This window comes from Typha latifolia, chromosome 5, assembly GCF_019914945.1.
Source record: "Typha latifolia isolate L0001 chromosome 5, TyphaL0001v2, whole genome shotgun sequence".
NCBI lineage: Eukaryota > Viridiplantae > Streptophyta > Magnoliopsida > Poales > Typhaceae > Typha > Typha latifolia.
In genome coordinates, this window is record NC_133090.1 from 13086225 (window position 1) to 13105299 (window position 19075).

Below are 19075 nucleotides of genomic sequence, written 5' to 3' on the forward strand. Positions count from 1 at the left end.
CTTTTTTTTTTGCTTATCTAAGTTAGAGTAACTAGATTTACTCTAACTCTAAATAATTAATCTAGAGAAAATTATTTAATTATTTATTGGTTTGGCTCAACGATTCAAATCGGTTGATAGCTTAGCAGTATGATTAGTTTAGAGGAGTAGCTCGACAGCGTGACAGCTTGGAGCAGGATTCAATGACATTTAATTTGAAGTAATTATTTGACAACGCAAGTGACTTAAAACATAAATTAGGCAACTTATTATATTGGCTAAAGCTTGATAGGTTCTGCATGTCACTTTGTTTAGAAACATTACCCATTTTCGCTTAAACCCCCCTTATTTTTTTTTTCTACTCGGTAACATAGTAAAATCTCTATATTTTACTTTTAATTTTTAGAGAAAAAAGAGAAAAAAAAATAGACATTTGACGTTTTATAGTTTAGGGCATTAATATTAAAAGAATTTGAGGGTGTACAGAGTCTTAGTGATTATTCTAAATTATTATTCGAAAAAATCGCTGCTAGTATTTTTATATTGAGACTAAATCTATTGTTCTCTTGGGTTAACTAACTAATAACTATAATTTATTTTTCTTAGGGAGTTTAACGATAATCGGAATAAAATGGAGGAGTCAAACCGAAAATAACGAAAAGAAGGGAGTAGAATGAAATTTTTTCTAGAACAAGGAACCCTGCTTTCGTCTTGCCCCTTCGTAGCTTTTTCCCTTCGTCTCCGCTCTCAGTTTTCGCCGTAACCTCTACTTGCTCCCTCCAATGGCGGTAATCTCTATCTCTCTCTCTCTCTCTCTCTCTCTCTCTCTCTCTCTCTCTCTCTCTAGGTTCGTACTCTCGTTCGCCTTAGATGACAGAAGTCAAGCGGTTAGGCGAAAACTAAACCTTAAACCCTTTCGTCGCTTAACAAGAGGAATCGGACTTAGGGAACCACAGCCTAGTCTGTGCCTTTCTTCCGATCATGATGTGCGGAGAGACTGAGATTTGCCGGATCTAACATTTGCATTGTGTCAAAAGGCAGTCTCGGTGTTGTTCTCAGTTCCTGTATTAAATTTTCTAACATGCTATTGTTCTTTTGATATGACTTCATCGTTATGTTTCTGCGACATGCTTGTTCTTTTCGTGTCTGTTGTCCTTTTAATTTAGTCAGCATTTGTCTTTGGGTTAGTGTTTTTGTTGTTAGTATAAGAGTAACCAGACCTAAGTAGTCACTGGCCGAGAAGAGAGATTAGAACAATGAAACATGAATTAAACAAGAGATAAGAAGCGAAATTAGAAGGATAGAAAATCTGGCTCAATGTTGCGTGATAAGTAATTCACTGTCTTAAGAGAAGTTTCCTTTAGAGAAATCTGGTCATTTTGCTGGCATTTACGATGCTGTATGACTGCGTTCCTCCATCAATATAACTTCAGCACAAGAGTAGGTAGAGAGGGGATGAAGAGAAAGTGCATATAGAGAGGAAGTCAAAGAGATTGTGGTTGTGTTATATTAGGATTTAGGGCTTCTGTGGACAGTATTCCTGCTTTGATGAAAAATAAGCAATTGGGGAAAGCACTTAAAAAGGATTGCAAGTTCAGTTACTTTCATGGCTCAAATATTTTAACCTGGAAGTTTCTCATAGATTATGTGTAATAAGTAATAACTTCTAACTACTATAAACTTCCTGTTTTGTTCTGCCACTCCGAAATTTCAATTTTAACTTTTACGATCTGCATGGCTCCTCCCAATCTTAGTGTGATTCTTCTGTAGGTGTCCAGTACTATGTATATACTTTTATACAATCTGAAAGCCAAAGATATTATGTTGCCGGTAAGAAGCCGGAAACCCACAAGTGGTTTCCCTCCTCAAGCTAATGGATGAGGGCATTCAACTTTCTGGTTGAACTCTTTAACAATTGTTAGTGTTTCATCTGCTGCCCCAATGTTCCAGAAACACTCTGACTAGAGAAATATTTTTCATAACAGATGTGCTTTTCTTTTCCTTGTTTACCTAATGTTCTATTTGTGCCTCCACATGTTGCAGGCTGTACCAGTTAACCCGAAGCCTTTCTTGAACAATTTGACAGGGAAGCATGTGATTGTTAAACTTAAGTGGGGCATGGAATATAAGGGTAATCTCTAAACTTTTTTGTTAATGCGGGTGATTACTACATGTTTATACTTGTTAATTTTTATAGAAATATATTTCAGCTTAACATTTGAGTGTTCTGCTTGGTTCCAGGTTATCTTGTTTCAGTGGACTCCTATATGAATTTACAGGTACTGCTTCAGAATGTGTCCCAAAAGTTAATAATGTTTTTTTTCGTGGCATATCACAAGCTACACTTGGTCATTGCAGAAAACACTCTCCCTTTCAAATTTTCACAGATTGACTCATTTTTAAGCATGTTTGCAACCAAAGAACATCCTGTTCATTTGAACAGAATATAATAATATTATATCTTTTAGGCTAAAATTTGGGTTTGTTTCCTAGAAAGGGGAGGGGAATATATATTGTAATAAAAAATGTAGAATAAAATGAGACTATCCTTATGAACTAATAGGAGGGGATTTTTCTGCAAGCTTATCTGAAAAGGGACTAAAGGAGGATTGGATTTACAAATTTGTCAAAGAGGAATTTTTCTTTTCAGAATAAGGGGAAAATATAGATCGTGATATGCAAAGAAACCAAAATTATGAATGATTGCCCTGCTGATACATTGAGCTGTTCTTCTTCTTCTGCTATATTTTCATCACTTCTTACAATAAGATTCCTTTCTCCAGCTCGCCAACACGGAAGAGTACATTGACGGGCAGTTCTCAGGAAACCTGGGGGAGATCCTGATAAGGTAAGTACTTATTCAGGCTATCTTTTTGTAACTGCTATGGTCCCAAAATATCAATTTGTCAGTCAAATTTTGCCTGCATATCATGATTATTTATTTGGTCCCTAATGATGGATTCTTCATTATGTCCTATCCGCAGATGTAACAATGTTCTATACCTTCGAGGCGTACCAGAGGATGAAGAAATTGAAGATGCCGAATAGGACTGGCTGGAGAATGTCTCAATTGAATCACTTCTGCTTTTGTACTGTCGATCAACATGTTACTTGTTTTAGTTTAAAATTCTATGTGGTAAAACAAAAAATTGACATAACAAACTCTTTTCGTTTTTCTTTTATCTTTCTTGAGTATTGGTACAATATGCTTATTTAAACATGCTGAGAGGACTATCTTTAAAGTGGAAGCAGCACATCCATTATATTTTTATGCCTTTCTTTGTGAATCTATTCTTTGATTACCTTCTTTTTGTCAATTTCCATTGAAATTAATTGCCTCTTTATAGGATAACCATGGAGCTTTCATCCTTCGCTAACTCAAGTTGATTAAATGGGTGATAATTTACGCCGCAGCAGATCATTCTGGTATGCAACTTGTTGCTAGTCATTCACCAGAAATGTTAAGCTTTTTTTTTTCTCAGTTTTCAGTTAGTATATACCACAGTGGTCTCTTAAACTCATAGTCTGAATATAAGATAGTTTATGAAAATGCTCATAATAGAAAATTGGTAATTCATATCAGCTAAAAATTAAAAGCTTAACAAGTAATTAAAAGAAATTAAAAGAAATTAAAAGATTAAAAGACATGTTGCCAAATCTCTTATTTCAAAAATTAACGAGCAGTTGAATCTAATGCGCAAAGACTCTATCCGGGTTTCTCACATACTGCCAGCAGCAGCTGGTGTGTGATCCCCTGCAGCCTTGCAGAGAAGCACTCCACAAGAAATCCTTTCCATCAATCCTTTTCCTTGTGAAACTTAGTCCAGCAACATGTACTCCCTGGATGTTAAATCTTGTTCCTTCCATGTCTGCTGCTGATGCCTCTATTATTCCAATCATTAGCTCCCCAGTAGCTCCAAAATCCTCCTTTGGATCTCTTACCTGAATCAGCACCACTACAACAACGCAGTCGTGGGTTGTTTCCTTATCCCTTCCTCTCTTCTCCCTGACATTGTTCCCTTGTCTGCTCGAACCCATCTGGATCCTCATGCCTTCTAGCACCAGCCCTTCCATCTTCTCCATTGCAGCCAGAAGAATTGCCTCCATGAATCCATCCTCATATCCCTGCAGAACTGGCTTGCCAGTGATCTCATCTCTTCTTTGACCAGTTATATCTCTCATTGGCATTGATTCCATTAAGCATTTGCACAGGTCCTCCATCTTCATCGACATCATTCCGCGGATAACCTACCAAGATGACAAAAGAAGAAGGAACCATTAGAAGACATCATTTTTTTTTTCAAGTATATTTTGTTCATCCTTGTAACACCTCAGATGCAGTTGATGTATTCTCAGCAATTGTCGGTGGGGAGATTTGCATCACTAATCTTCCCCATGGCCTGCCTAGTCTTTTAATTTCATGAAGATAGCTGCCATCTGCTAATCGCAGCGGAGGTTTTCGGTGTTCTTCTCTTGTTGCACCTTTGATGCATTCTGTTAGCCTTCTCTCTGTGCTTAGCCACTTATCTAGCTTCTGGAGTTCTTGCTCTAGCTGTGTAACTCTTCTCCAGTATGCTTGAGCAGCTGCTTCACTCTCACTGAATGAACTTGGAGGTATCATCATAGCTGGAGTAGAATTCAAGGCAGGCTCTGGTCGAGGAGGTTCGACGGCTTTGTTTCGCAAACTGGGCTCAGGGAAAGGAGCCGGTTTCGGACCGGGGATGGCTCGGCGGAGCGAGAGGTATGACTTGATCCTTGAGCAGCCTATTGAGACCACTGCAGAAGATGGCGTGCTTCTCTTCCTGTTGCTAGACATTGCAAGGCTTTTCTCCTCCAGGAAGAAATGGTATGTCTTGTGTTGCTTCTATTTTTCTTTTTATTTTTACTACTTGAAATGAGTCTGGTGAATGGTGATTTGTTTTCCTTGGAGAGTTCTTATGATATCTCTGTTGTTATCCGTTGCTGTGGTTTGTTGGGTTGTTGCACTTTTTTAGGGCCTATCATATTCGAAATTTGAAGTTTTTTTTTTTTTTTTTAACGTAACTTTAGTGTATTGAGTAGAGTAACATTGTAATGACAAGTTCTTTGGCAATTTTAATCCTAACAAATAATAAATTATCGTATTTATCCTAAATTTCTTTCTCTTTCTCACCCCCCACCAACCTCACCTACAATCACAATCATCCTATCATCACCTTACTACTCTCTTAACTTTTATAAAATTTTATCTCTATTAATTACTTTTATTTTTATATATAGAGAGAGACTATAAATTTATAGAATAATTATAATTTATATAATTTGACTAGCTCTCTCTAATATTTAGATTTAGATTGAATAACTGTTCGATAAAAAATTATTAAATGATTAAGAGTAAAATGATTATTTTTTTTTCTTTTATCTAAACTAAGAGTAAAATAGTACTTAAAATGCTCGTAAAATTCATCGTACGACGGTAAGGAACTCGAAGAAAGGGTTTAGTGAAATAGTTGAAGGTCGTAGATGTAATTGTCCCAAAAATATATCCAAATTTCTTATCAAAGAATGCAATGCCATTTAAAGCGCCAAAGCTCGATATTTTATGACATAAAATCGCGTAGAATATTCGAATCGAGTAACTGGACCTAGAAACCCTAGAAACCCACGTATCAGAATCCCAAATCGCGATCGCAGCAGCGACAATTCGATCTCTCTTTTCGAGGTTTGAGCGGGAGATGGCTCAGATGGCGGAGTTTTTGATGAATTACACGGCTTGTAGGCAGCTCGTGCAGTTCCTCGCTGCCATAATCTTCTTCCACGCTTCGGAGTACGCCCTGGCCGTCGCTTTCCACGGCCGATCCTTAGTTTCCACTACCTGTGAGTGTTGATCCCCTAATTGTTTGGTTATAGAGCGTCGGTTTTAGTTGCTAATGTGGATATCGCGAGTGATTGGAATGTTGGGTTGATGCAATTTTAGAAGTTGGGGAGGATTTTGGTGGGTTCCTTCTTTTCTTCTTTTTCTTTTTCTCCCTGTTCAGATCGCTTGAGACGAATGTTTCCATGGAATTTGCTATCAGTGGTCGGAATAGTTGTATAAAGAAGGATCTATGTCTTATAAGAACAAAAGAGATATTAATTCAGCTAATTTTTCGATAATATCAAATTTAATCTTCCCTGTGAATATTTATCTATCAAAGAGGTTATCATTATATACCTAATATGCTAAGGAAGATTGTTTAGTAATTGATGTTGAACTTGGATTACATATTAATAAAGATTGATGAATTTGAAGGAGGGGGAAATTTGTTGAGTCATGCAAGAATGATACCTTTCATGATTTCTGGACATTCTTTATGAATGTTACTTTTTTATGTTGTGGAAAAAATTGGAGACACTTGCCAGATTTATGTGGCTATGTTCAGTTACTTGTGTAATTTTTGGACGAAAAGAACCACCATCGAGAATCAAGTCTCGAGTCCCAATTCCCAATAATTATGTTTTGGCTATACAGTTCATTTTTCCCCTGCTCATCTCTAATGGATTATGCTGTCGTGTCAGTGTTAGAGCATATACATATGACATTGTGGCCATATCCCAAATGTACTTGTAATATTACGAGAATTTACTTATAGCACATGAAATTGAAAATTGAGCTATTTGGAAGAGTTATATCCTATACTTGTATTTGGTGAACATATATTATGCACTTTCTTAATTATCTTTGGTTAGTAATATGTATTGCAACTGTAATATTTGTTTCACAGCACTTCTGGTCAGCAAGCAGTATGCTTTGGCAATGAGTTGTGCATTGCTGGAATACATAATAGAGATTCGGTTCTTTCCGGGAATGAAGGAGTATTGGTGGATCAGCAATACTGGCCTTGCAATGATTTGTATTGGAGAGATTCTGCGTAAAGCTGCCGTTGTAACAGCTGGCCGTGCCTTCACACATACCATCAGAATTTACTATGACAATCACCATGAGTTGATTACTCATGGAATTTACAGGTTATTGATTATTAATTGTTTGCTCAGTTTTACTCTATAGCTAATGAACAGGAAAAGATAAATTAAGGTTATTTTCATGTTTGGTTTATTGAGCAACCCCTGGCCATTATGTGTTGCAATATGAAGACAATTTCACCCTCTTTATAGTGGGCTTGTAGGTGCCTAAGCAAGTAAGCAACAACATCAGATTACTATTTGTACCTAAGAAGTTCTTCAAGGTATTGTGATTATCATGGTTGAATATTTTTACCTTTCATTTATATCTGAAGTTTGTTAAATAGTTGTCCAATAGAAGTTATGATAATTTAATTAGGAGGTGGAGAAAATTATTATGAAATCATAAAATAAGATATCTTTGTTTGTTCAAAAGCATGTCTTAAATGTCTTAAATCTTAATACACTGAGGTACCCCCCCCGCCCCCCGCCCATGTGGAGGCTTAGAGTGAGCAGCATATATGCATCCTTACTCCATGGCTATAGAATGCTTCCACAATGCGAACCTATGACACAAAGTGCACAGCGGCAAGCTGTACCTCCAACTAAGTGATATCTTCTTTTTATCTGCTTTGTGATTGTAAAATCTTTTCAATGCGTGGGATATATGTCTAATTAGTTATTGGTAATCCACTTGTGAATGTTGAGGTGCATCTGGGAAGATCCTTTATTTTTTCTGTAAGAGGGAATCTTTAGTGTAATATGTTTAGGATGATTGTAATAATTTCTGTTTAAAATGTTTCGCCACTTGTGACAAAGACCAGAAAGTGCCCCGGCGAGCATTCTGAATGTAGTATGTTGGACATGGAAAGATTATAAGACAAAAGCATCTGGATAGGCAGATAAAAAAATCTGAAATATCTGAGATGTGGTTTATGACTATAAATACAGGATTGCAAAGCAGTTTCTTTTTTGGAAAATGGGATTGTGAAGCAGGTCAAATAGATAGGGTTACAGGTTCCTTATTGTGTTTATTGTAGTGCATCTAGGATGACCATTTTAGATGCAGCTAGTTGGATCAGTTGGATATTGCATTTGATAATAGTAGAAGCATCATATGTGCAGACTGATGTGATCAAGGAGACTATTAAGTGTCTAAGAGTTAACAGTAAAGTAGGAAGATTTGAACTGCAAACTTGCAAGTTAACAACTGGTCCAACTGGATATGTTGAAATTGTGTCTCAATTTATGGAAGTGAAAAACTAATTTTCACCTTGCGCAAAAGCTTGAAGCAATCAAATTTCTTGCCTTTATCTCTTGGACAATATGTCCAAGTGTCCAAGGTAAGTCTAGTCCACTTTAAACTTTTGAGAAGTCAATCATTTAGAAAGAAAAAATTGCCAACATCTGTGATGTTTCTGTAATTTCTTGAGTAATTCTACTTCTCAGGTTTTAATACATTTGGAGAAGTTGAGGATCTTCTTGTACTCATTGAGTCGGATAATATCTTTATATGTATATGTTAGCTAGTTTTTGTGTGCAAAAGGTAGTACACAATTTTGTGTAGCCAATAATATTATCTAATGCTACTAATTTTTGTGGTCTAACTACACAGCCTAATGAGACACCCAGGTTATTCTGGATTTTTCATCTGGGCAACTGGAACCCAGGTTATGATGTGCAATCCAGTTTCATTTGTTGCTTTCACGGTGGTGACGTGGCATTTCTTCTCTAGACGAATACCGTATCCTGTATATCAATTTGATATTGGATTCATTGTACTCTAGCTTATTCTTTTATCAACAGAGGATGATTACATGGGTTGGCCTTCATCAGTTGATAAGTATATTGCCAACCTCAATTGGATTGAAACTGACCTTTCATATGCAGGTAGAATTCAATTCAAAGTATATTACTGCTTCATGTTGGCTTTCCTAACTCAGCAATAGATATGAAGAATACTTCTTGAGGCACTTCTTTGGCTCTCGGTACATTCTATATGCCCGTAAAGTGCCATCCGGTCTCCCATTCATAAGATAGAAGTCCTGTAATTCTCTGGGTATTTAGTAAGTCTTCTTTTTAAGCTATCTTTTTTCAATATATCTTCCTTTGTATCAAGAACTTTTCAGATGTATTACAAAGTTGCAATGAAACGGTGATGATGACTCAAGTCATCTTCAACACTAATGGCAGGCTCGTTTGATAAAAAAGTAAGTTTATGTTGGAAGCAATAGATATTTGTTTCTCCGCAACCCTATGGTGCAAAATGCGGCTCCAAGGCAAGAACAAGTCAGAGATGTGAACCAACAATTCATTCCATGTATTAGAATTTAAAGAAAAGAAGAGATACCAGCTGGAGTTCGAGAAGAATGTATCAGACACTTTTTTTTTTTCATGTTTCTATTGCTTCAGCCACAAATTTCTAATCTAGAGGTGTGAGGATGTGAAGATCTCTTTGTTGGTTCATCATATATATGAGCTTTTCGAAATCTTAGGAAGACCTTTAACCTGAAAAGAGTAAAGCTATATCAGTAAGAAGAACAACCTCTATCAAAACTGATACTGTAAGATCATTAATATTCTGCCCATATAGTGGTAACCTCTCCATGATCTTCTACTGCCTTGATGGTCAATGATACAATTCAAATTTTCAAGTTTGCTTTCATCAGAGGTTCCTTGTTTTTCCATATATATGCTGTATGCTTGTTCAAAAGTTTATGTGCTTAATTTGCTCCCAAATTTATAAACAGCATCACCTTGTCATCAAGAGATATGCACCTCAGGAAGTGCCTAGGAAAAGTAGTTGGGCAGTGGTAGGCTCTAAAAGTCAAATTGGGTGGCTTTATCTGTTATCTTTTCAACTTTTTAATTTTGTTTGGGTGCTAGGTTTTTATCTGTTCTCTAAACCGTGTACTTATTATATTGGTAAATTTTGGTTTGATGCAGCTTCAAGATTGCCTCCTGAACCATGCATATTGTTCACTATTTAGCATGCTAAAGAAATAAGTGGAACATATGAGAATTAATCTTTCAATTATCTTAAATATGTTTAAAAAAAACACCTGAAAAGGGAGAATATCACACCCTTTTGTATTGTCAAATGTTTTCCACCCTAAAAAGTACATTGTTTGCCTCTTATGCTAACTGAGATATAACAAGTTAATATATAAAGAGATTATTAAAATATTTTAAATTATATTTTAATAATTATTATAGAGAAAATTATTGAATGGGTTAATGTGGTCGTTTAGTTCAGTAACGTAACGGCTTGCAGCGATGACTCAGCGACGTTTAACTTAGAGCAATAATTTAGTAGGGAAAGTAGTATATAGGCTAAAATTTAGTATAATTTAAGTAAATTTACATGTGTAAGACAAAATATACCAAAATAAAGTATAAAATCCAAAGTAGATTTAACTATTAGTGGAATGATGACATCAATCAGGACAAATATGATTGCCGCAATCATCCTTTTTGCTTGTTTTGTGAAATAATGGAGTCTTGACTCTAAGCAAGAAGGTGAAAAAAAGGAAGCAACCCGTGGCTACTTCACCTTTCCTTTGCTTGCACTTAATTCTGAAAAGGACCCGACCGACCGACCGACCGACCGACCGACCCCACACGACCTTAGCCAATCAACCACCTCCTCGTACAACTTCAAAATTTTATCCATCCAATCCTAACTTTCGGTGCTGGTCTTTTTCCTCTTCGGGCCCACCATCCACATCATCAGCTCCACGTCAGCGTATTATTTACAGCATCCAATATAACTCTAAATCTCTTCCGAAGAGAAATCCAAGGGGTCATATTATTTGTGCGAGCTCATCGGATGCTTGCTATTGCTATTGATGCATTAATACTCATTATTAAATTTATATTATAATTGTACTTAAAAATGGTATCAAAGTCCTTGGAATAATAAATTATAATTTTATGGTTCAGACTTCAAACTCCATTTTGTGTGTTTTATTTTTATTTTTTTTTAAAGCCATTTAACTTCATTAAGTAAATTAATAGTATCCATACTAACCTTAATCGGACAAACATACAATTGATAGCTCGAATTATTGCACATCATAGTCTAAAAAGGGTTCATTTGTATGAGTTTTTGCTCCCGTATTTCTAACCGGGTTGTTTTATTAGTAGATATTTTATGGCCTTTAAACTTAATATTACATTTTTTTATCGAAGTTGTAGGGCTTGTTTACTTGTGGAATAATACTAATTCTAGAAGAAGTATTTTAATTTTAATACCAAAATAAGAGAGTTAATATTAGTATAAGTTATTTTATTGTTTAGTTGAATATAATATAATAGGGAGTAATAATTATGTATAATATGAAAAAAAAACTCCTTTTTCCTCCTATTTTTTATGTGATTAAATTCAGTATATGAACTAATAGCAGGTAATTGGCCCATGTTAGTTTTTGTTACTTATTTACTACTGTATGATGATGAATGCAGAGTTTGTATACATGCCTAGAGCAACGGAGGTCACATCGAGTAATTTTTGCTCTTGTATTTCTAACAGGGTTGTTCCCTTTTATGCCCTTTAAACTTAATATTATATATTTTTTTTATTGTAATGTGTGCTTTATGGAAGTTGTAGGGGCTTGTTTACTTGTCCAATAATACTAATTCTGGAAGAAGTATTTTAATTTTTAATATCAGAATAAGAGAGCTAATAATATTACAAGCTATTTTATTGTTTAGTTGCATCTAATATATTAGGGAGTAATGATTATATATAATATGACATAAAATTAATGTTAAAGTAATAAAGAATAATGGATTTGTACTGGGAGTTGGCATTTTATATTAAATAATAAAAATACTCTTGATTGGATATAAAGTTGCAGTAGTTAGGTGGTCCAATCAGAGGTAAAAATAGTAATTTTGGTTCTTATTAAATTAATTTTTAGAAGTTGTATGAAATAAGAGGAGAGAAAATGATGAATTAGTATACTAGAAAAAACTAAATTATTGTCTAGTTATTATACAAGAATAAGGAGGTTTATTCTAGAAAAAAAAAATATTTTTATTCCCCAAGCCAATGGAATTTTAAATTGTTAAATGTTGATACTATTATGATGCTTCTCTATAATAGACAAATCCAATGAATTTTCTCATTATCTCCCCCACTAACATGCTTGGAAACTCTTGTATATTATGAAAGAATGATAAGGTTTTGACTAAATTAGTTTTGTTTTCAATTTTATTTATCGAAATGAATTACACCCCATAATACTAAAATTGATCTATTTAACTGTAGCTCTAAGTAAAACGTTGATCATATAAATATTTTCTTAAATAAAATATTGATATAATCATCATTTTTATTAAAAAAAAATTGATAGAATTAACTTACTATGAAAAAAGATATGCATGAAACGTGTAGAATTTAAGCATTTTATTGTTAAAAATACTAAACTATTTGAACGTCTTATTAAGACAATGATCTACTCACTTTTATAGATTTATAACTTTCTAATTGATAATCCATTTTAGACATATAATATATCACTATAAAAATAAAAAGAAAAACGAATGTAATAATTTTGATCGAAACTTAATCAAACTTCAAACGAAAAAATATAAGTAAAAATAAAAAGAAAAAAATTGATAGTGTCGTCACTTTGTACTCGATTATCTATTTTAGATACAAAACATATCATTATAAAGATGTAAGAAATATCTATAACTAATCTCAAAATCGTGAAAAAGAGATTGTAACTCCTCTAAATTTTATTTAAAGAATTTTTTCCCCAGTTTTTTCTAATAAAATGGTCTTTAACTCTTGGGCACTTTCTAAACATAAAATGTTGAATAATTTAATATTTTTATAAAATAATTTTTTTTTTGACATTTTAAAGTTAAATTCAACATTTTAAGTAGGGCTGCCACAGATTATTTTAGTATTAAACTCTGATGCGCGATCTATTTAGGTAAATAAAAAATAATAGAAGGCTAATTTGGTAAAAGTGAAACACTCACGAGTAGTTGCCTAGCGCCTTTCCCTTTGAAGAAAAATGGATAATTGATCTTTTTCCTATTTTGGTCCATTTATCGTGTCCTCGTTCTACATCGAGTGTCATGTAGGCGTGACAAGGTCTAGTGCGAATTTTTGTTTTATATTCCTTCATCTCCCTTTCTCTTCTCCCTCGTCTTCCTCGCTGGCTCTGAGCTCTAGCATTGAGCGAAACGCGAGAGCGTAAGGGTTAGAGTTAGGGTTTCTGGTTATGGGATTGGAGCGATGGCGGAGGCGAAGCCAACCGTAGAGGTCCGCAAGGGCATCAACGGCCTCGACAAGGTCGTGCTGCGCGAGGTCAAGGGCAGCTCCGTCGAGGTCCGCTTCTTCTTTACATCTCTCGATCTGATGGTTTAAGTCTTACTAGTAATCCATTGGTGCCTCAATTTGCTCCCGTAGAGTTGGATTTGTTCGGAATTTTCTCGATCTCATGATCTTTTATTCGTTCCTCAGAGGACTACGTCTTGATCGATTCGATCGGTTGGTGAATAGGGTTCCTTGTTTGGATATGTAGTTTCAATTTATTTTTTTAAGAAAAAAAAAATCTAATTATAGCATGCGTTTTGGTATCTCCATGTGTGGTCCAAGCTGAAATGCTAGAAAGCGATAACTTTGGGGAATGTATTGTAACGAACGTTCACGTAAAGTTGGTCAAAAATTTATATTTTGTTTATTGTTTTGCCATTAGTGTAGCTTGATGGCGGCGAGGATTATTTTATAACAGTGGGTCCTCATTTGTTTTTGGTGATCTGGCTTTGTTTGGTTTCTTATTACGTATTAGTATGCTAATTAGACTTCCTTGAAAGAGCGCGCCCCGCGCCTGCGCCCTTATCGATGACGGGTTGACAATTGACAATTTCTTTTCATACGTATATATAAGTAAATAACCTAGTCTTTAGTCTTCCTTGTGGTAATTAAAAGAGCTGGTATTGTCGCTAATTTCAGCTATTTCCTGTTACATAGCTAGTTATAAAGAATTCTCAGGCTAGATACCAACGTTTCCTTTTGAGTTTTTTAGTTGTTTTATTTTTACCTCCTAATGAGATTCCCTGTTAACATACAACTACCACGTTGTGTCTTCTGATGTATACAAAGACCCATTTTACTTGATAGGGTAAAACGTATTGGCTATGGCATGCTCTGGAAGGTTGTGATATATAAGGATGATGGATAACAATAAGAAAAGATGAGGGACATGGACCATTTCGTATAGAAAACTAATATGCAACATTTTATATGGTTTTAAAAGAGAAATTAAATTCAACACGCGTTGTTCCAATTGATAGATATATACTGGTGCCAGAAGACATGATAGTTGCGAAGTATTTTTCCAAATGTTGCACTGATAACTATCTGACATCGTTCTAGTTTTGGATCATGGTGTCATGTGATCCTGCAATTTGGTTCCTGTTTTTAGTGGAATATTGATGTTACTTTGCTAGTATGCATTTCTTGGTCTCATTTTAGAAGAGCACATTATGTATCTGAGTTTATAGCATGCTCATCATGTTCCTTATAGATAGAATTTCTATATTATTATAATAGCAGAGTTTCAGATGGGCCCCATCCATGTATTCCTATAATACTATACTCTGTTTCAGATGAAGACATGCATGGTATTCTTGACTCTGTCACAGTTATGTTTTGATTGTCTCATTTTCCTTTATCCACTTAGTATGTGTTATCCTTCTCTTCCCTAAAAACTTTTGCTTATAAGGATATAGTGCATTCTCTCAGTACATATGTAGATAAATATCAGCATTCTACTTATACATTCAAAATCATAAAAATCAGTTATCATCATGTTTTGTCTTATGCAACATTTTTTATATGTTGGCAGGTTTATTTGTATGGAGGCCAAGTAACTTCTTGGAAAAATAATCATGGGGAGGAGCTGCTTTTTGTCAGTAGTAAGGTATGATTTTTTTTCCCCCTCAATTTGGTCCTGGATCCTAATCTAATTCTTGGATATTCTGCAAGCATGATATTTATGGAAATGTTGAATTAGTGATCTGCTATGCTACAAGAAATTAAAACAAGAAATATAGAGCTGTTAGAGATGTGCTCATGAAGATAGACGCATCTAAGTTTTGCTTCATATTTTAATCTAATGGGGCTGCATTACTGAGCCTGAATGGGTCACAACTCACAAGTAAGCAAATTGATTTTTTTTTTTAGTCTTATTTCCTTTTTGTTCCTGGTGGATCCTATTTTGTAAATTGATTTATGAGAGGGGATTTTGCATGTAGACTATGATATTATGGTTTGATATGGTACAGAAGATTACCATCCTTGCTGTATCGAATCTATTGGCTCCTCTTTGGGATATGCACTTTAACTACATGATGTTCCCTTCCCGATTTAAAGTTTTAAAACTTCTTCCATTTTGCGACCCTTTTGAAGCCTAAGTTTCATCTCTAAATATAAATGCAGCCTGTAAAATCCTACAAGAGGAGGAAAGATATTGTTTACTGCAGGCAGAAGGATTTGGATATGTCAAAACAAATTGGGAGGTGCTCAGTTAGAGTGCACCACCTCGACAATATCTTCTCTCTGCTTTTTGGCATGCCTTGTCAACCCATCTATTGACCCACATTATGTACATTGGAAAAGTTAACTTATTTTTGCAGTGCATGGCCTTCCATATTTATTGTCATTTTATTCTTGACCTTTTGTTGAGCTTATAATTGGGAATCTGGGATAATTAAGGAGGCTCATAGTTTCCGGATATTGATGTCACTTCATGTAGGTATGATATTTTGTTGTAGGTTAAAGTAGCCTGAATGGTTTCCTTTCTAAAGCATTTTGTGTTTTTTGTTGCATGATGGTTGGACAATTTTCATGCCCATGCTATATTTCATTTTCTATGTTGAGGTTTTTATCTTGCTTATCTTTATTGCTAATGTGGCACCTTTTCTTTTGTCCATCTGTAGGCTCTTTTCAAACCTCCAAAAGCAATTCGTGGTGGTATACCAATATGCTTTCCTCAAGTAGGCTGCTTTTCATTAGTCGCCTTCTATGTAGTTCTGTTTAATCAGTCTTGTCTATCTTGAATAATTAATTTATACTTTGATGCAGTTTGGAACACATGGAACTCTTGAACAGCATGGATTTGCAAGGAATCGTAATTGGAGTATTGATGATAATCCTCCGCCTTTTCCAGCAAGCACTTCTACTAAGACCTTTGTTGACTTGATCCTGAAACCATCTGAAGAGGATTTTAAGACTTGGCCTCACAGGTCTGCTTCCTCACTGTTGGGCCTTTTGGATCTTATTTTGTTCATTGTTACAAGAGGTAGCCCCTTTCAATGTTCTCTGCAGTTATGAATTTCGCTTAAGAGTTGCCCTTGGACCTGGAGGAGACCTGATGCTCACGTCACGCATAAGAAACACAAATAGTGATGCAAGGCCATTCTCATTTACATTTGCGTATCACACGTACCTTTCTGTCTCCGATATAAGGTTTGTGTGTAAGTTTGTTGCTTATCTGTCGATTGAGGCTATTATTGATATACTCTGTACAACATATAAGCTCTTACTTGAGATTGCTCATTACATATTTCCTTTTTATATAATTTGTATTTCAATTGTGGAAACATTACTGATGTTTGTTTCCATTCTTTCCTTTTGGACTTGATAACAAATTAAAATTTTAGTGAAGTGCGGGTTGAAGGACTGGAGACACTGGACTACTTTGATAATTTGAAAGGAAAAGAACATTTCACAGAACAAGGGGATGCAATTATATTTGAATCTGAGGTAAGTAAGTTAACATGATGGGATGTGTTTGTATGACTTCCATTTAATACTCCTTCTGTTGATCGGATAAGGTGGACAAAATATATCTGAGCACACCAAACAAGATTGCAATTATTGACCATGAAAAGAAAAGAACATTTGTCTTGCGGAAAGATGGACTTCCGGATGCTGGTGAGCTTGATAAGTCATCTCTTTTTTCTGTTTAATAACAGTTAGAATTTAGTCATCCAGAAGGCATATCATTTTCACTTTTCATCTTCTTGACATATTTATTTTCCTTCTTTTTCTTTCTGTAGTTGTGTGGAATCCATGGGACAAGAAGGCTAAAGCCATGCCGGACTTTGGGGATGAAGAGTTCAAGTATATGCTGTGTGTAGAGGCTGCAGCTATCCAGAAGCCCATTACTCTGAGGCCTGGTGAGGAGTGGAAAGGAAGGCAGGAGCTTGCTGCTGTTCCTTCCAGTTATTGTAGCGGGCAGTTGGATCCTGAGAAGGTTCTTCAGGGTTGAGTGTCAGTTTGTGCATCTTGTACAGGTAATTTTTTCAGTTTATCTATTAATGCATACTCCAGTGGTATTTTTACACTTCCACTGTTTGATATTGTAAATTCAGGAAGTGTTTGACTGCCTTAGTGAACTGAGATTTACTTACTGAAGATAAGACAATTTAGTCTAGTTTTAAATGAAATATATTTAGGAGTTAACCTTCTGTGTAAAATATGAAAGAGAGCAGATTTGGTAATTCCTTATGCCCAATCATTCCTGTGTTATTGTCTTGACAAAGAAATAATTGTAGGACTAAAGTGTTGATATGATTTGAAGAAACAAAGAAATTTAAGTAACTCGTCTAATAATTATCGGATGTTGTATATCTACCTAAAAGGCTTCCTGTGAAAGTTGTTAGGTAGGTTATCTTGCTTTTCTTTCTTTCTTTACTATATTTTGGGTTGTCTTCCTTGTTATAGCATCCTTTTCTAGGTGTTAGACATCAATTCTAGCTGTTTGACATTAGTGTGACAATTGTCAAGAATGTAATAAATCCTTCTTGAAGTGTGTGGATGATGATAATGTTGCATTTATCTGGCCATCACGGCAATGCTGCAGTTATTGGGTTGTTTTACATCAAAGTTGATATGGATATCAACTTCTATTTAGTGATTTTTCATCTTACCTTGACTGACAAGCATGTGAAAGTTAAACTATGTTAAAAATAAACCTGGTGGATATCACATTGTTCTGAGAGGAACATCACAAATAAACCTGGTGAATATCACATTGTTCTGAGAGGAACATCACAAATAAACCTGGTGAATATGGAAGGTGAATTGATAAATCTACTTTCCTATCTGTTCTACTTGAATCTAGATTTGCCACATTACAGTGAGCAGATCTTCCTTCTCATCAACAGTTCATGCTGCAACTCTCAATTTCCCATTGTTGTCATATGATTTGATGAATTGCATTCTCCATATACACTAGTTGATGAATTGCTAGTCATTAACATCGATGAAACTGAGCGCCTAGCAAATAAGGTGTCTAATGCTGATGTTCTTCAGAGTTATAGTCCTTTCCACTTTCTTGTAACTAACTTGTGTCTAACCTATCTGCAGGTCTACTCGTTGTATTTCGTGGAATCAGTGATTGGCACCTGTTTTCCCTGACTTGCCATTTTCCTTTCTGTCTTTTTCTTCAAATTTGGTACATGGATATGGAATCTCATCCTGGAGGTACATAATCCCTAGCATGTCACATCTATATCTGGTTTTCTTTTCTAGCATATAATGCCATGTTACATGGAGCTCCTGTGTAAGAAGAGGCATGTAAGATTTTACTGTGGTTTCTCTATTTCATTATCCCCCTCTTAATTAATGTATCATCTATGAGTTTTATGCATTTTTCTGTAATACTTTGGTTGTTTAAATCTGCCATCTTCTTGATCTATAAGTGTTTAAAAATGCTGGACTTGCTATAAAATGATTGATGGAAGAGAAAAATCAAAAGCGAAAGGATGATATAAATTAACCAGGTCTCTTACTTCCAGTCTGGTTCATTCAATACTAGAGCATCCCTTGGAATTCGGATTTTAGACAGACAAAACTGACTACTTTTTATTCTGATGTTTGGGAGATAGATAAAGGAAGCAGAGAAATAAATCTCAATACTTCTAAGCCTCATGATCAATCTATTTCAGTCTGGATTCTTCTTCCATTTAAGTTTAGTGTTGTGGTGTAACTGTAGAATCTTAATTTGAAGGTTTTTCTGAACATAAGTTTGACTAGAATCAGATTGCAGTACCTCTCGTCTTGTTCTTTGCCCTCACTGATTACACAGATACACATACATGATATTTCTCATAAACCATCTTACAAGATGTTATGTTACATTAAAAG

At 35.1% G+C, this 19075-nt stretch overlaps 4 protein-coding genes across 8 annotated transcripts; 3 read left to right on the forward strand and 1 right to left on the reverse strand.

Moving 5' to 3' along the window:
• Positions 1-635: 635 nt before the first annotated feature.
• On the forward strand, positions 636-3250 carry LOC140789282 (probable small nuclear ribonucleoprotein F). Of its 3 annotated transcripts, none has more exons than XM_073138924.1 (5): positions 636-767; positions 2023-2110; positions 2221-2258; positions 2763-2827; positions 2964-3250. In XM_073138924.1, the coding sequence occupies exons 1-5, from the start codon at positions 762-764 to the stop codon at positions 3025-3027; spliced, it is 261 nt and encodes an 86-aa protein (XP_072995025.1). In that variant the 5' UTR covers positions 636-761; the 3' UTR covers positions 3028-3250. The 3 variants fall into 3 exon arrangements, with proteins under 3 accessions (XP_072995025.1, XP_072995026.1, XP_072995024.1); XM_073138925.1 differs by lacking the exon at positions 636-767 and adding an exon at positions 1578-1896; XM_073138923.1 differs by lacking the exon at positions 636-767 and having other exon boundaries at positions 1978-2110.
• A 313-nt stretch (positions 3251-3563) lies between these two features.
• On the reverse strand, positions 3564-4795 carry LOC140789164 (uncharacterized). The gene is made up of 2 exons (XM_073138771.1): positions 4310-4795; positions 3564-4227 (listed from the first exon to the last, which is right to left on the reverse strand). Exons 1-2 carry the CDS (start codon positions 4793-4795, stop codon positions 3670-3672), a joined length of 1044 nt encoding a protein of 347 aa, XP_072994872.1. The 3' UTR covers positions 3564-3669.
• Positions 4796-5532: 737 nt separating this feature from the next.
• Positions 5533-9554, forward strand: LOC140789281 (probable protein-S-isoprenylcysteine O-methyltransferase). Of its 3 annotated transcripts, none has more exons than XR_012109143.1 (5): positions 5533-5835; positions 6723-6966; positions 8516-8644; positions 8858-8966; positions 9094-9554. XR_012109143.1 is itself a non-coding variant. In XM_073138921.1 (5 exons), the coding sequence occupies exons 1-4, from the start codon at positions 5694-5696 to the stop codon at positions 8938-8940; spliced, it is 606 nt and encodes a 201-aa protein (XP_072995022.1). In that variant the 5' UTR covers positions 5533-5693; the 3' UTR covers positions 8941-8966; positions 9094-9554. The 3 variants fall into 3 exon arrangements, 2 of the variants coding, with proteins under 2 accessions (XP_072995022.1, XP_072995023.1); XM_073138921.1 differs by having other exon boundaries at positions 8850-8966; XM_073138922.1 differs by having other exon boundaries at positions 8858-9554.
• A 3315-nt stretch (positions 9555-12869) lies between these two features.
• LOC140788358 (putative glucose-6-phosphate 1-epimerase) lies at positions 12870-18578 on the forward strand. Its single transcript, XM_073137576.1, has 9 exons — positions 12870-13246; positions 14769-14843; positions 15862-15918; positions 16007-16167; positions 16250-16390; positions 16585-16687; positions 16759-16858; positions 16984-17220; positions 18296-18578. Exons 1-8 carry the CDS (start codon positions 13154-13156, stop codon positions 17193-17195), a joined length of 942 nt encoding a protein of 313 aa, XP_072993677.1. The 5' UTR covers positions 12870-13153; the 3' UTR covers positions 17196-17220; positions 18296-18578.
• Positions 18579-19075: the final 497 nt, after the last annotated feature.